Source organism: Mus caroli, unplaced genomic scaffold (genome assembly GCF_978045245.1).
Source record: "Mus caroli unplaced genomic scaffold, Mus_caroli_1 scaffold_1, whole genome shotgun sequence".
Taxonomy (NCBI): domain Eukaryota; kingdom Metazoa; phylum Chordata; class Mammalia; order Rodentia; family Muridae; genus Mus; species Mus caroli.
In genome coordinates, this window is record NW_028227256.1 from 71,914,019 (window position 1) to 71,927,500 (window position 13,482).

General features: G+C 54.0%; 1 protein-coding gene across 1 annotated transcript; it reads left to right on the top strand.

The window, feature by feature from the left end:
- Positions 1-324: 324 nt before the first annotated feature.
- Wnt10a (Wnt family member 10A) lies at positions 325-12,252 on the top strand. The gene is made up of 4 exons (XM_021170611.2): positions 325-566; positions 1,533-1,795; positions 8,647-9,026; positions 11,143-12,252. Exons 1-4 carry the CDS (start codon positions 454-456, stop codon positions 11,638-11,640), a joined length of 1,254 nt encoding a protein of 417 aa, XP_021026270.1. The 5' UTR covers positions 325-453; the 3' UTR covers positions 11,641-12,252.
- The last annotated feature ends 1,230 nt before the right edge of the window (positions 12,253-13,482 follow it).

Genomic DNA, 13,482 nt, shown 5'->3' on the forward strand with positions numbered 1-13,482 from the left:
GGGGCCGGGCCAGACAGTACCGCCCCCACCGCGCCCGCCTCGCACACCCTCGGAAGCGCAGGCTCGCAGCGCGGCGCTGGGGTGGGGGGTTGCGCCCCAGAACTTCGGCCTCCAGTCCCCAGCCCGCTGCACCTTCTTACCCTCTAGAGGCCCCCCTTACTCTTTAGAGGCACCAGGAGTTGTCGCAAGGGGCCCTTGGGAAATTCCCTGGACCCCTGTGCCAGGAGGTGCCCGGTTCGCCCGCTCCCCATCCACCCCCCCCGAGGGCGGTGCCCGGGGGCGCTGCCCCATGGAGCGGGGAGGCGGGCGCCGTCTGCTGCGGGAGCTGTGACCTGAGTAGGAGCTGTGTGTCGCAGCCGCCCCACCCCTGCCGATCATGCGCCGGCGACCCTGGTTCGCCAGTCCCACTGGGCTGTGAGCCCCCCACTCCTGGCCTGTCACGGCCCGCGCGCCATGGGCAGCGCCCACCCTCGCCCCTGGCTGCGGCTCCCACCAGGGCCCCAGCCGCGGCCTGAGTTCTGGGCGCTCCTGTTCTTCCTACTGCTGCTGGCTGCCGCTGTGCCCAGGTGAGCTCTCACCTCATGCTCCGCCCTCTTGGAGAGCTAGGACCCCCCAGGCCCGCTCCGGTGCTCTTTCTGGGGAAGGGACCCTGGAATGAACGGGAGAAAGAGTCACAGAAAAGTGCTGGTGTCCAATCAAAGATAGTGAGCTACCTCCAAGGAAGAGGTTGGACTGGTGACAGGATATGGGCAATCCAGGGAGATAGGGAAGTGCCCAGGTGAGTTATAGCAGCTAGGTCGGGAGGTGGGTATTGGGGGAATAAGTGCCGGTTAAGATTTCTTCCCCCCTTAGGGCAATGCACCCCTATTCCAAGAATAAGTTGAAACTGCCTCATTCCACCTTGCAGACAACCCCGGATGGGAGCAAGAACAGAGGGGTTGGAGGGGGTTTCCGCATCTCAGGTGGGGTCAAGTGAGAGACTGCCTCTAAAAGGCCTGTGTGTGTGTGTGTGTGTGTGTGTGTGTGTGTGTGTGTGTGTGGTATAAGCTGGGCTAGGTAACCAGCAGTTTGAATAAATACACGTGCCTATGAGAGCCTATGGGCCAAGGTAGGTTAGAGCGAGCATGTGTGTGAATGTGCCTGAGTGTGTGTGTGTATTTATAACTGTCTGAGGAAGTGTGTAGTGGTAAGTGCTCTGGGTCTCTGCTCCCACCATTATGTTTGCAGGAGTATGTCTGAAGAAATGCCAGTTGCTGAAACATAGCTTTGGAGCAGGCTCCTGGGCGCCCTTTGAGGCATCTGTGTCTGGGGTTGAACTTCTAAAACACTGAGTACATACATTTACCTCCGTGGGTGTGCAGCTGGGTGGGTTGTATTGGAATGGATGGGGAGAGGCATAGATTCTTGGCCCAACTGTAAGAACCAGGGTTGGGGGAAGAGTGATTACGGCCTGTGGGACAGAATGTGTGTTATTAACAGGCCCTCACAGTCTCCCACAAAATGCTTATCCACCCCACCCCATATGCCTGCAGGTCAGCACCCAACGACATCCTGGGCCTCCGCCTACCCCCAGAGCCTGTGCTCAACGCCAACACAGTGTGCCTGACATTGCCCGGCCTGAGCCGGCGGCAGATGGAGGTGTGTGTGCGTCACCCTGACGTGGCCGCCTCTGCTATCCAGGGCATCCAGATCGCCATCCATGAGTGCCAGCATCAGTTCCGGGACCAGCGCTGGAACTGCTCCAGCCTGGAGACTCGGAACAAAGTCCCCTACGAGAGCCCCATCTTCAGCCGAGGTAGCTTCCCCCACCCCCATTCCAAACTTGCTAGCTATCCCTCATGAACTCTCAGGACAGTATCTCGAAGACCCCTGTATCTGCCAGCCATGTTGCTTTCTGGTCTCAGAAAAGTATCCCGAGTGGGGTCAGAATCATCAGCCAGAAGCACCTCTAAGTGAGGGTGACAGGTTCCATGCCTGAGAACTAGATTGTTAGGACCCAGAAAATAACCCTCTCCTCTTCCTCAATTTATCTTTTACTTAGAAAGCAACCTTAACGTTGGAGAGCCTGGGGGTGGGGGGGAGTGTAGAGAATGGGTGTGTGTGTGAGACCTTCCTGTCACTGTCACGTGACGTGGCAAGTAGGAAAGCCTCCTCCTGCCAGTCTGGGGGCAAGAAAGGCAGGCGAATGGCCTGGACTCTGGCAGAGGCAGAGTCGTTCTCTCTGGCAGAGGCAGAGTTCTCACCGTCCCCCAAGCCCCTTCTGAATCAGATACTGGGTGTGTGCCTGCCTTCCCGGCAGGCCTAACAGCCTCACCAGGCCCTGTTTTCCTCCAGTGCTCAGAGGCGCTTTGTCCTCTCTCCCCAACCTGATGACCCAGGCCCTCCTCGATAGTCCCTAGAATGGCCAAGCTGTGTGTGGCAGGTAGTTTTGTCGTTTGCCTCAACTCCGACTCACCTAGCTGAGGCCTTGAGGCAGGTCTGGGAGGAGGAGAGGGGCAAGATGGATATCAGTTTCTTCTATCAGCTGCTCATCAGGACAGCGTGGGGACTTGGTAGCCCAGGCTCCTTAGGGTCAGAGAGATTCTAGTTGGTAGAGGAGGAGGGGCATAGCCTTAGCTTCTCGGGCTCCTGCGGGGAGCCAGGCTTTAATGTACCCAAACTTCAGAAAGAACATAATCAGGTTTTCTTCCCCTTTCAGTAAGACCCGTGCTTGAACCCTTAGGGCCCCCAAGTCAGGGGCCACCTCAGCTCCCCCCCCCCCCAGCTCAATCCCAGGCCGCTGCCCCGCCCCTGCGCGCTCCCTCCTGCCTCCCCCGCGCGCCTCGGGCGCTGTTTCTACCCGGCCCAGCCCAGCCCGACGCGTGTGGCGGCATGCAGCCGCGAACTAATCCCCGCGGGCCGCAGCAGACTGCTCCGTGCCGCTCTCTGAGAGCACCCCCTCCCTTCTTGCCCCCGCGCTAGCATCCCTCCCGCCCCGCACAGTGATATCACCCCCTCTTGTCAGCTGGGGGGGGATACCGAAAGTGATCCCCTGTCCTCAGGGGATCAACTCCCTCTGCAGGACATCACCCACCCCCACCACCCACCCCTTACCACCCGCGCTGCTCTGCTTCCTGACACCCAGTGGCAGACAGGCCTCAGCATCTTCCAGGCTCCGGCTGGACCAGGCCAGTGCTCACCGCCTCCAAACCACCCTCTGCCACCCTTGGGTTGCTAGGTCACCTATGCTCTCCACAGATGCATTTCTTCTTGGGTTTCTGCTTCAGTTTCTGCACACTGAGGGGCTCCAGCAGGCCATTTGCCACAGCCAGAGAGCTGAGCCAGGGCTAACTCTTCAGTCCTCTCCTTGGCCTCAGTGTCCCCCCCAGACCCCCCCACGAATCCTGCTGATCTCTCTAGCATGAATCCAGGCATCCTGATGGGGTCCCCAATCAGGCCGCTGCTACCTGGTGAAGGACCTGGGGTCTTTGAAGGTTAGGGGCAAGCTTGAAGCGGTGGAGCCGCGCGCGGGTTTGGCACAGGGCCAGGTGCTATGAGTTCACCTGCAGTTTAATAAGCGGGAGGTGAGCTGGGGGGGGGGGGCGGTGGGGAGAGAGGTTAGGGGTGGAGGGGGAGACTTGCCAGGGCTAGCCAGGGCGGGGTGGCACCCAGTACTGAGAGGGAGGCGGGACTGAGGCTCCTGGACTCAGCCAGCCAGCGGGACTGGGTTCCTTCCCTAGGCCTAGGAACCCTGCCCTACCTCAGTGGCTTCTGCTCTCCCACTCCATCCGTTGCAACACCTCATTTCTACTTCTCCTTCCTCAGTGGGGAAGGCTCTGGGCTTTTGGAAAGACAATTGCTATTCTCCCAACCCCATTTTCCTTAAGCTACCACTGAGCCTGTCTTCATCTCTAGCTAGGTCCATCCTCCACCTGGCTCATTTCCTAGTTCATTTTGGTCCTCTTCTCCAGGATCAACTTAATTTGAATCCTACCAGCCATCTCTTGGTGGAGACTAGCCCCCTGGCTACCTGGTTCCTTCCTTTATCTCATCCAGATCATTGTGGAGCCTATTGACCTGGCTCTACACACACACACACACACACACACACACACACACACACACCAGTATACTACTATCAGGGGCTGACCCCTCTGATCCAGGCTGAGAAGGAGGTTATTTTTAAAAATCCATTCTGCCATTATTAATTTCAGGGACTGCTGAGGGTGAGTGGGGGTTCTTCAGTCTTTTCTATGACACTGATGTTACACTCCAACACTATCCTCCTGAAAACTTCCCAAAGATAGGTTGAACTGGACAGATGGGTCTGAGGAAGAAAGGAGGGTAAAGGGTACTGAAGGGGACAAACCCAGGAATATAACCAGGCCAGAGGGGGGTGCTGTGGACCAGAGGGATCTGTGGGGGACAGGCACAGGCAGGAGTCTCCAAGAGGCTTGACAGAGTCAGGGAGAAAAAGTTGTGAGAGGGCCCTAAAATGATGCTAGCCTCTTTGCCCATCCCCCGAAGCCAACAATGAGCTGGTGTCAAGGGCACTGATACCCTCAGCATCTTGTACTATGAACCCAGACCAGACAGGGATGAACAGAGAACTCCCTCCACCCGTCCCTCAGGAGGCTGGACAAGGAGATTTGAGGAAGGAGGTCCAGGGGGGGATGGGCTTAAGTCCTGGTTTGGCAGGAATGAGAGATCTGAGAGACAAGATGGAGGGGGAGAGTGTATTCCATTCACAAAGCTTGTCCAGGGAGCTGCCACTGTTAGGTGCTGCTGGCCCTAAGACCCAGCCACATTGGAATGGGTGGAAAGAAGGGGTCTGTGGTCCTGCAGCAAGCCAGGCTCCCTGCCCAGGAAAACAGCTAAGGAGCTAAGGAGCCACCTACAATGTCCTGCTCTTTCTTCCCATTGTTTTAGAGACTTGATTGTAGTCTGGTTTGAGACAGGGGTTTTAAGAGCAGGCATCCAGGGGTTGGGGATTTAGACTGGGAAACTGAGGCACAGATAATCCTATTTCAGTCTATCATCTGAAGCCTTTGTAGTCTGATGGTGTCTCAATAAATTAGCAAACTGTATTAAGCATGAAGTAAGTTTGTTGGGCATTTTACTAAGACATGGTATCCATGTTTCGGGGTCCTTAAATGGTCCTCACTTTCTAGGTCCTATTACTATCTTTATAAATGAAGTGAAGAAAGGTTGGGTGATTTGTCACTAGTCATACAGGTTATAAATGAGCAGGAGAGCCAGGACTCCATGCAGTGCACCTGTCTTTAAAGCTTCTGCCAATCCACTCCTATCCTGCCTTCCAAACTACAAGGCCAATAGGAATGTCACCATGTTTCTAGAGGTGACCTGGAGCAATGCATATGTGCTCCAAATACTCCAAGAAGTGAAGCCCACATACCTAGGTTTGTGTGAACAAACACTGTATCTTGGCTAAGTGTTTCCCACATACACACAACTCTCTGTTTCTCTGTCTCTCTGTCTCTCTGTCTCTCTCCTGTCCTCTCTCTTGCTCTCTCAAGCTTAGGAGCATGCATAGATTATTTGTAAGGAGTGAATGGCAACCAGACCTCTATTCTTTACCCCTCCTTCTTTGACTTGAATGGGCAGAGCTTAAGCTGCTCTGGCCAGTCCTGGTTCCCACTGGCCCCTAAGTCATCTTCCCTTCATCCTCCCGTCTTCCAAGCTTACTCCCCCGCCCCCTTCCTGGCTGCTGGCTGGCTGTGGCCTATAGTAGCAGCTGACTCCACTTAGATGCTGGCAGTCTCTGTCCCAGATCAAAGGCAGGGCGGCTAATTGTGCATCTTAACAAGCCCCCCCTCCTGCTCTGGGCAGCCCAGCTGGCCATGGCCCCACCCTTCTCCCCCTCCAGCTGGCCAGATGGCACTGTGCCTGCATCTGCCCCAGACAGTTGGGGCCAAGACCGAAACTGGGGCCCTGAATGGGAGCTGAGGCAGACCCAGTGGGCGGGTGGGGCTTCTCTGAGCATGGATGCTCAGAGCAGAGAGTGACCATGTATGCCTATGCAGCACCCGTGACAGCTGTCAGAAACATGGAGTGGTGTAGGGAAGGTATCTTGAGCTTCGTGGGGTATAGAGTTCTCCAAGGTTGTGAGTTATGCTTTTCCAGATTCTTCCATGCATGCCTGCCTTACCCAGGACAAAACCTTGAAGATGTAGTTGCCCCCAATTTAAACTTGATGCCAAGGATGTACAGAGTCATAGGAACTGGAAGTTGGGATATCTGGGTCTCTTCCTCAGCAGGAGAATTCTATTGGAGCCCATATCCCTCAGCAGAAAGTTGCTGGTCCAGGGTTGGAAGAACCAGGTGGGGTCTCAGCTCCATAACCCTTGTGACTTTGGGGTTTCCCAGTTTGTAGTGTGTGCGTGTGTGTGTGTGTGTGTGTGTGTGTGTGTGGCTGTCTTTGGAGGTCTGAGTATTGCCACGTGTCCTAAAGCAGACAGGCTGATGGCTGGCAGCAATAGGAGACATGCTTAGAGCGCTACAGATAAAAGGCAGGGATAAATGCAGGGTGCACGTCCTGGAGTTTTGGGTCTACCCTTTCGCCTTAGGCTCCACCAGCTCACAGCAGTTTCTGCTCCCCTGAAAGCCTGTGCCAAGTTCCAGCATCCTCTTTGAAGGCTACAGATCAATCTTTATCCCCTCCCAGCTGGTCCTAGCGAGGCTCCTGTTACCAGGAAGTCAGGAGCTAGAATGAGAAGATGAAGAGGGAGAAACTGCTTCATAGGCCCCCGCTAATCCAAATGTTTTGTTTTAGACATAGGTCGTGAGCTGCTAGCCTTTGCCTTTGATCGGGATGAAACAAAACGCAATGATGTAAAAAGAAAATGTGGCAGAATTGAATGAGATCAGACAGCAAGGCCAATTTCTCAATGACAAGCAGTGTTTGTGTAGACAATGTTCCAAGTGCTTTGCATTTAATAACTCTTTCAATCCCTGAAAAAACAATTGGCTAGATGATGATAACACTTGTTTGCAGAGAAGGAAACTGAGGCACAAGGAGATTAATTCTCTTGGCCAAGATCATAGATTTATTAACAGCTGGCCAATAGAAGAGCCAAGATCTGAAACCCTGGCAATATGAAAACAGAAATCAGTTCTTCAGTGCTAGCGAGCCTGTGGGATCATTATTATACTTTGTCTGGGCAAGAAGAGGAGATTTTGCTTTGTGATGCAGCTGGGTGAAGCTTAGAGTAGGAAGGGCTAGGAATTTGGTTCTATCCAGGCCCAGATAGATAACTCTCTAGAACCTGTAAGGCCTCTGAGAACATGCCCTCCTAGTCTTTGATGCTAGGGTGGAAGGATCCTGCCAATTCTTCTGAATCTCTGATATTCTTCAAGGTCATCACCCTCCTGCCACAGGGGTCCATGGCACAAGTAGATTCTTCCTTTTGTGTGTGTGTAGGGTTGGGGTGGGGTGGGGATGGGAGCTGTTCTTTCTGGCTTCCCTCATTGTCTGTCCTCTCCAGGGTCTAGAGACTTGTTTTGAGCTAGTCCTTTCTCAGTGGAGAATTAGCAAGAGGTCATCTGCAGGTCTGAGAGCTGGACCACCTATCTGAGTAGGCCTATCCTGGTATAGGTCCAGGGCCATCTCGGAGAAGGCTCGGGCTGGTGTACCCAAAAGGAAAGCAGTATAAACAGGCACTGAGCCAGGCTAGCACAGCCCAGGGCCCTTGAGTGTCTCAATCAAAGAGAGTTCTTTTGCCCTCTAAGCCTCTAATGAAAAGCAGACTCTCCCTTCCCACTCAGTTTGCAGCCCTACGACATGCCAGATGACTCTTAGGACACTGGGTTCACTTGCACCACCCTTCAGGTGTTTCCAGCAGACTAAGACAGGACATAGCCAGGATGGCTGGGGTAGGAGAGGGTACTCACTCCTGCCCTCAGCCATGTCCTGTCTGTCAACCAGGATAAAAACCATCAGGGAGGGAGGGTTCCAGGCTGCGTTTAAAGTGAGCATACAACAGCCCATTTTCTGGAGTAGGGTACATTAAGGGCAGATGATCTGGTCTTATCCCCCTGCCCATTGGTGTCTCCTGCAGTCTGGAATTTCATCACTTGTCATTCATTCTTTGGGTTAAACTTCACTCTCTTTCTCCAGGCTATTTTAAAATTGCAGATATCACCCTGGAAAGGTAATAGATTAAGTGCCTGATCTGAAAAAGAATGTGTTTGCTAGGCACTTTCTGCCCTGGAGAGATCTAGACATACAAATTCCAAACTTGCTGAAGAGGTGTTAATGAAAAAGGGAAGGGGGTGTAATTCCACGCCCCCTCCTCTGCCCAGCCACTTCCTGCCTGTGAGACTCAATCTCACAGCATGCTAGTAAGCCATCTGCTGGACGACTATATCCCTAGCCTACTGTAATGACCAAGTTTTTCTGGTGTCTCGCCACAGCTTTTCTTTTTCCTTAATGATTTATTCTCTTTATTTTATGTGCATTGTTATTTTGCTCGCATGTATGTCTGTGTGAGGGTGTCAGATATCGGGGGAACTAAAGTTCAGGTAGTTGCAAGCTGCACAGGTGTTAGCTACCATGTGGGTGTCAGGAATTGAACGCACGACTTTAGAAGAGCAGCCAGTGCTCTTAGCTCTTAGCCGCTGAGCCATCTCTCCAACCCCTTCCCACAGGTTTTCGAGAGAGTGCTTTCGCCTACGCCATAGCAGCTGCTGGGGTGGTGCACGCAGTGTCCAACGCGTGCGCTCTGGGTAAACTGAAGGCTTGCGGTTGCGACGCCTCCAGGCGTGGGGACGAAGAAGCCTTCCGTCGGAAGCTGCACCGCTTGCAGCTGGACGCACTGCAGCGCGGAAAGGGCTTGAGCCACGGGGTCCCTGAACACCCGGCCATACTCCCTGCTAGCCCAGGTCTGCAGGACTCCTGGGAGTGGGGTGGCTGCAGTCCGGATGTGGGCTTCGGAGAACGCTTCTCTAAGGACTTTCTGGACTCCCGAGAGCCTCACAGAGACATCCATGCTCGAATGAGACTCCACAACAACCGTGTGGGCCGGCAGGTGAGAGTCACGGCCACGCCCCCAACCCCCGCCGCGCTGCAGAAGTGGTGGTGGGGCTCGGCAACCAATTGGGTAGCTCCCCCTTCTAGGAATCACTCTATTTCCCCAGCCCAGAAACCTCACAGTGCTCTCCCAATTCAGCTTTCAAGAACGCTGTGGGGAGCTAAGCTGAACACTGCAGTGGGCCTGGGGAACGTGGTTGTAACAGCCTTTAGAGGGCATATCCCACCCCAGAACAACTTGCTTCTCTATTTTCTCTGATGATCAGCAGAGAAAGGAGTAGGCTGGCAATCAGGACCAGGGTTAATACAGCCTCCTTCTCTGTGAAGTCAGAACATTGAACAAGATCATCCATCATATACCCCAGCTCTCAGTTTCATGGCTAGGAGCCTGAGAGCACCTTAGGAGGGCATTCCCAAAGACTAAGGACCAATATTCTAGTTTCCTACCTTATTTTTTCCTTTTTCTGAACCACCCATACTACTTTAAAGTGCAAAAGAAACACCACTACTAGTGCATATATTCACAGACACATAAACACAGAGGAAGGAAAGAAATAGCTGGTTGAATTTATCAAACTTTTCTGTTTAGGCATTTGTCCTGAGCTCTCAGCCTACTTATGCGTACCTATGATGTCAACACGCCTGCCTAATAACCATGTGCTCAGATGTGGAAATGTTGGCACTGGGATGACTAAGAACCTCGCTTGAGGTGGGAAGGTGGCAGAGACGCAGGCTCCATCCCCAGCCAATGTGGCTGTATCTCAACACTTTCCTGGCTGTTGACACTCATTCCTCCTCTGATCCTCCCCGTCTGCCCGCTCAGTCCAGTTCTCAGTCCAGTTCCGGGCTTCCTCGCCTATGCTCTTTTCCCTTTGGCCTCTTAGTCCACTCCAGCTCATCTTTGTTCTCCGCAGCTGATTCAGCAATTCCCATCTTGACTTAGAGTGAGGAGGAATTGAAGCATGGGCTTCCCCTCCGGTCCTATCCAGCTCCCACCCAGTCATGTCCTGTGTATAGGACTCCTTTCCCAAGCTCCTGATACCAACCCCAGCCCAGACCAAAAGTGCCTCCTCCTTGTCCTTGTTAAACTGGTTAATTAATGGCTGCAGCCTGTGGGAAGCAGATGTTCTGGGGCTGTTGGTGTGTGTGTGTGTGTGGGGGGGAGTTGGAGTGGGGGGATGGAGTAGGGGGGGTTCTCACGTGGTGCTGACACCACAGGCCACACATACAGGCTGTACAGCTCCCTAAAACCCAACACAGTGAGTTCTCTCACTTATGACCTTCTTAACCAGGTTTGGAGGCCCCAGAGCCTTGCCTTCCTTAAGAACCTTGTTTTTCCATTTCTTTTGAAATGGGGGTGGGTGGATGGGGGTGGTTGGAGAACGTGGACAAATTCCAGTTGGGGAGGGGGTTCCTGGTGAGGGTAACACTAAGAGGTTCTATGGGAGGAGAACAAGTTGAATACTGGGTGAGTGGCAAGCAGGCTTCTCTTAGAGACCTTGAACTCATCTGCTCCCATAGGGGTGACAATTTGGCTGTCTAGGTTCTGTCTGCAATTGGGGAATCCTTGGCACCTGTTGTCACTCAGTATGAACAGAGTAAGCTCCAGTTGGTATAATAGGACCGGGGTGTCTCTTTACTTCCTGTCCTTTCCCCTTTTCAACTCCCTGCAAAGACCCGTTGGGCACAGCTGGGGATGGTGGTGGTGGTGGTGGGGCTTTCTCACTCACTGCCTGGAGGGAGGCCAAAGTCTTTGGGGTTGGGATGTAGGGGAGAAGGCACCTCCTTGCTCCAGGGAAAGGAGAGGGAGTTTCCCTGAAGATTTGGGATCTTCGGGGCTCAGGAAGCAAGAGCCCCCAGGCCCAAGGGCCCCCACGCAGTTAGTTGCTAGAAAGGCTTGCAAGGGAGAAAGGAGCCGGAAGGAGGGAATTCCCCCGGGGGCCTAGCCGGATAGGAAGTGGTAAAAGGGAGGGCTGCAGAAGAAGTTCTGAGCCCCAGCTTCAGACCTCGGTGTTTGCTTCTGTACAATGGGAGCCGGTTTCCAGCCACTGTTGCCGGAGGAGGGCTGGAACACGGGATGCCTTCCTCATTTCTCTCGGTGCCTCCCTCTGCAGGCGGTGATGGAGAACATGCGGCGTAAGTGCAAATGCCACGGCACCTCAGGCAGCTGCCAGCTCAAGACCTGCTGGCAGGTGACGCCTGAGTTCCGCACAGTAGGGGCGCTGCTGCGCAACCGATTCCACCGCGCCACGCTCATCCGGCCGCACAACCGCAACGGTGGCCAGCTGGAGCCCGGCCCCGCGGGAGCACCCTCGCCAGCACCGGGCACTCCAGGGCTGCGCCGCAGGGCCAGCCACTCCGACTTGGTCTACTTTGAGAAATCCCCCGACTTCTGTGAGCGCGAGCCGCGCCTGGACTCGGCAGGCACTGTGGGCCGCCTGTGCAATAAGAGCAGCACGGGTCCCGATGGCTGCGGCAGCATGTGCTGTGGCCGCGGCCACAACATTCTGCGCCAGACGCGCAGCGAGCGCTGCCACTGCCGGTTCCACTGGTGCTGCTTCGTGGTCTGCGAAGAATGCCGCATCACCGAGTGGGTCAGCGTCTGCAAGTGAGCAGGCCCAAGCTCCTCTGGGTCTCAAGAATGGTTGTCCTCTTGGTGCCTGGCTTCTGCAGCTAGCGATCTGAGCCAGGCAGCAAGCAGCAGCCTTGGCTCCTGAGAGAGGTGGTTGACTTTTACAGTCCCGAGGGTCTGCAATCACCAGACAGTCTAGATCTGATTGACATTCCTCCGCTCACCTCTGTAGGTTCCCCTCTTTCTGTTCCTAGCTCAGACAGCTGGGGGTGATAGTGGAGACTGTTCCACACCCTAGGTCAGGTCACCAAAGCAGCCCAGCCTGGCATGCCTGCCTCCTGTCATCTTTTCTTCCCTTCCCCAGGAGTGGTAGGCAATGCACTGAAGCTGATGGGCACCGGGGAAGAAAACTAAAAGGCAGAAATGGCCGTCATCGGGCTGAAGTGACTCTCCAAGGGCTCCAGACCTCTGCCACAGGCTTCTGCTCCTGTCTTTCACTTAACAGATATTTATTTTTGCGCTCTCTTTGAGACATTCTCTGGGGAAAAAGAAGCTCTGGAGTCTACAGGCTGATTAAGGGACATGGACAATAAACCAGTAAACACACAAACAAGGTTATTCCAGGCAATGTTATGGGTTATAGGGAAAATTAATCAGGATCCCTTGTATACATTGATTTGTGGGAAATAGAGAGCCCTTCCTGCTAAAACTGTCAGCCAGGAAGACTTCTGAATTGTGATAGACAAGCTGTGACCTGCAGGGTGAGAGAGAGCCATAGGGAGGTGGGGAAGGGCTTTCCAGACCCATAACTCTGAGGGGAGAGAGACCTATACCTGCTGAAGGATCAGTAGAGCAGCTTCTGTGTTTGGAGTATAAAAATCAAGGGCTGATCAGAGACCAGAGGATGGGGTAGCCATAAGAACTGTGTTTTATTAAAGAGGAATCTGCAGAGAATCTTAAGCAGACACCAGTTGTGCTCTGGTTCCCACACATGTGGGGGTCTGGCCAAAATGAAGAAAGGATGATAGTCAGAAAGAACGTAATGGGGACCACGACTAATACCTAGCTGAGGCCTGAGCTTGGATGACAGCAGTAGGGATGTCTAGAAGGACCCAGGGATCCAGAGTCCTCAGTGCCAGAATTCTAACCGCCCACTTTGTACCTGAGCCCTTTGCCACAAGCCAGGACGAGTGACTGTGCCCAGCAGCAATCGATGGCAGAGACAGGAGGCACTCTGAGGGAAGCAATCCTGGGCAAGACCCAGCTCAACCCAGTCAGTGCCTCAGGGAGCAGGTGGGGCCAGGAGGTGTGGCTGGGAATAGGGTGGTGGCAGACTCACCGTCTGGAGCTGGGCTCTGGAGTCTAGGCAGGAAAGCTAGGGGTTCATAGGAAGCCATCCTGAGCCCCCCATTCCCCCAGAACCTCGGCTGAAGATGTCAGTTAGCAGGTGAACCCCCCCCCCCCAATCTTAGGTTCTTATGTTTCTACCAGGACGCTGCTGAGCTAGAAATTGGGTCCATGCTCGCATTCCCGTGGTTCAAGCCTGATGACTTTCTAGAACAGAGCCCCTAGGATCTGATTTACACAGGTTTATCTACCTCATCCAGGCCTATTGCTCAGTTCCTTCACTTAATGGATGTCTCCATGTATCGTCTAGTGGCATCCATCTTGATAAACCAAGCTCAGATGAGTCTTGTTCCAAAGGCCAGTTTGCACAGAGACCCAACCCCCACCCAACGTTTCCTTGCTCCTATCCCTTGAGGGGGTGACTCTGAAACCATGCATCTCTGTTGGCTCTCCAGATGGAAGACTGGACCCACTAACTTGCTCTCAGCTCCCTGCTGAGTGACTGTGGCATTTTAGCAGCCCCTGGGCAAGCCCA

Excerpts from the sequence above, each read along its gene's own strand:
- Wnt10a (XM_021170611.2), top strand. The coding sequence starts at position 454 with ATGGGCAGCGCCCACCCTCGCCCCTGGCTGCGGCTCCCACCAGGGCCC. Across the intron at positions 567-1,532 it reads CTGGCTGCCGCTGTGCCCAG|GTCAGCACCCAACGACATCC; the intron begins GTGAGCTCTCAC and ends ATATGCCTGCAG. Across the intron at positions 9,027-11,142 it reads ACAACCGTGTGGGCCGGCAG|GCGGTGATGGAGAACATGCG; the intron begins GTGAGAGTCACG and ends CTCCCTCTGCAG.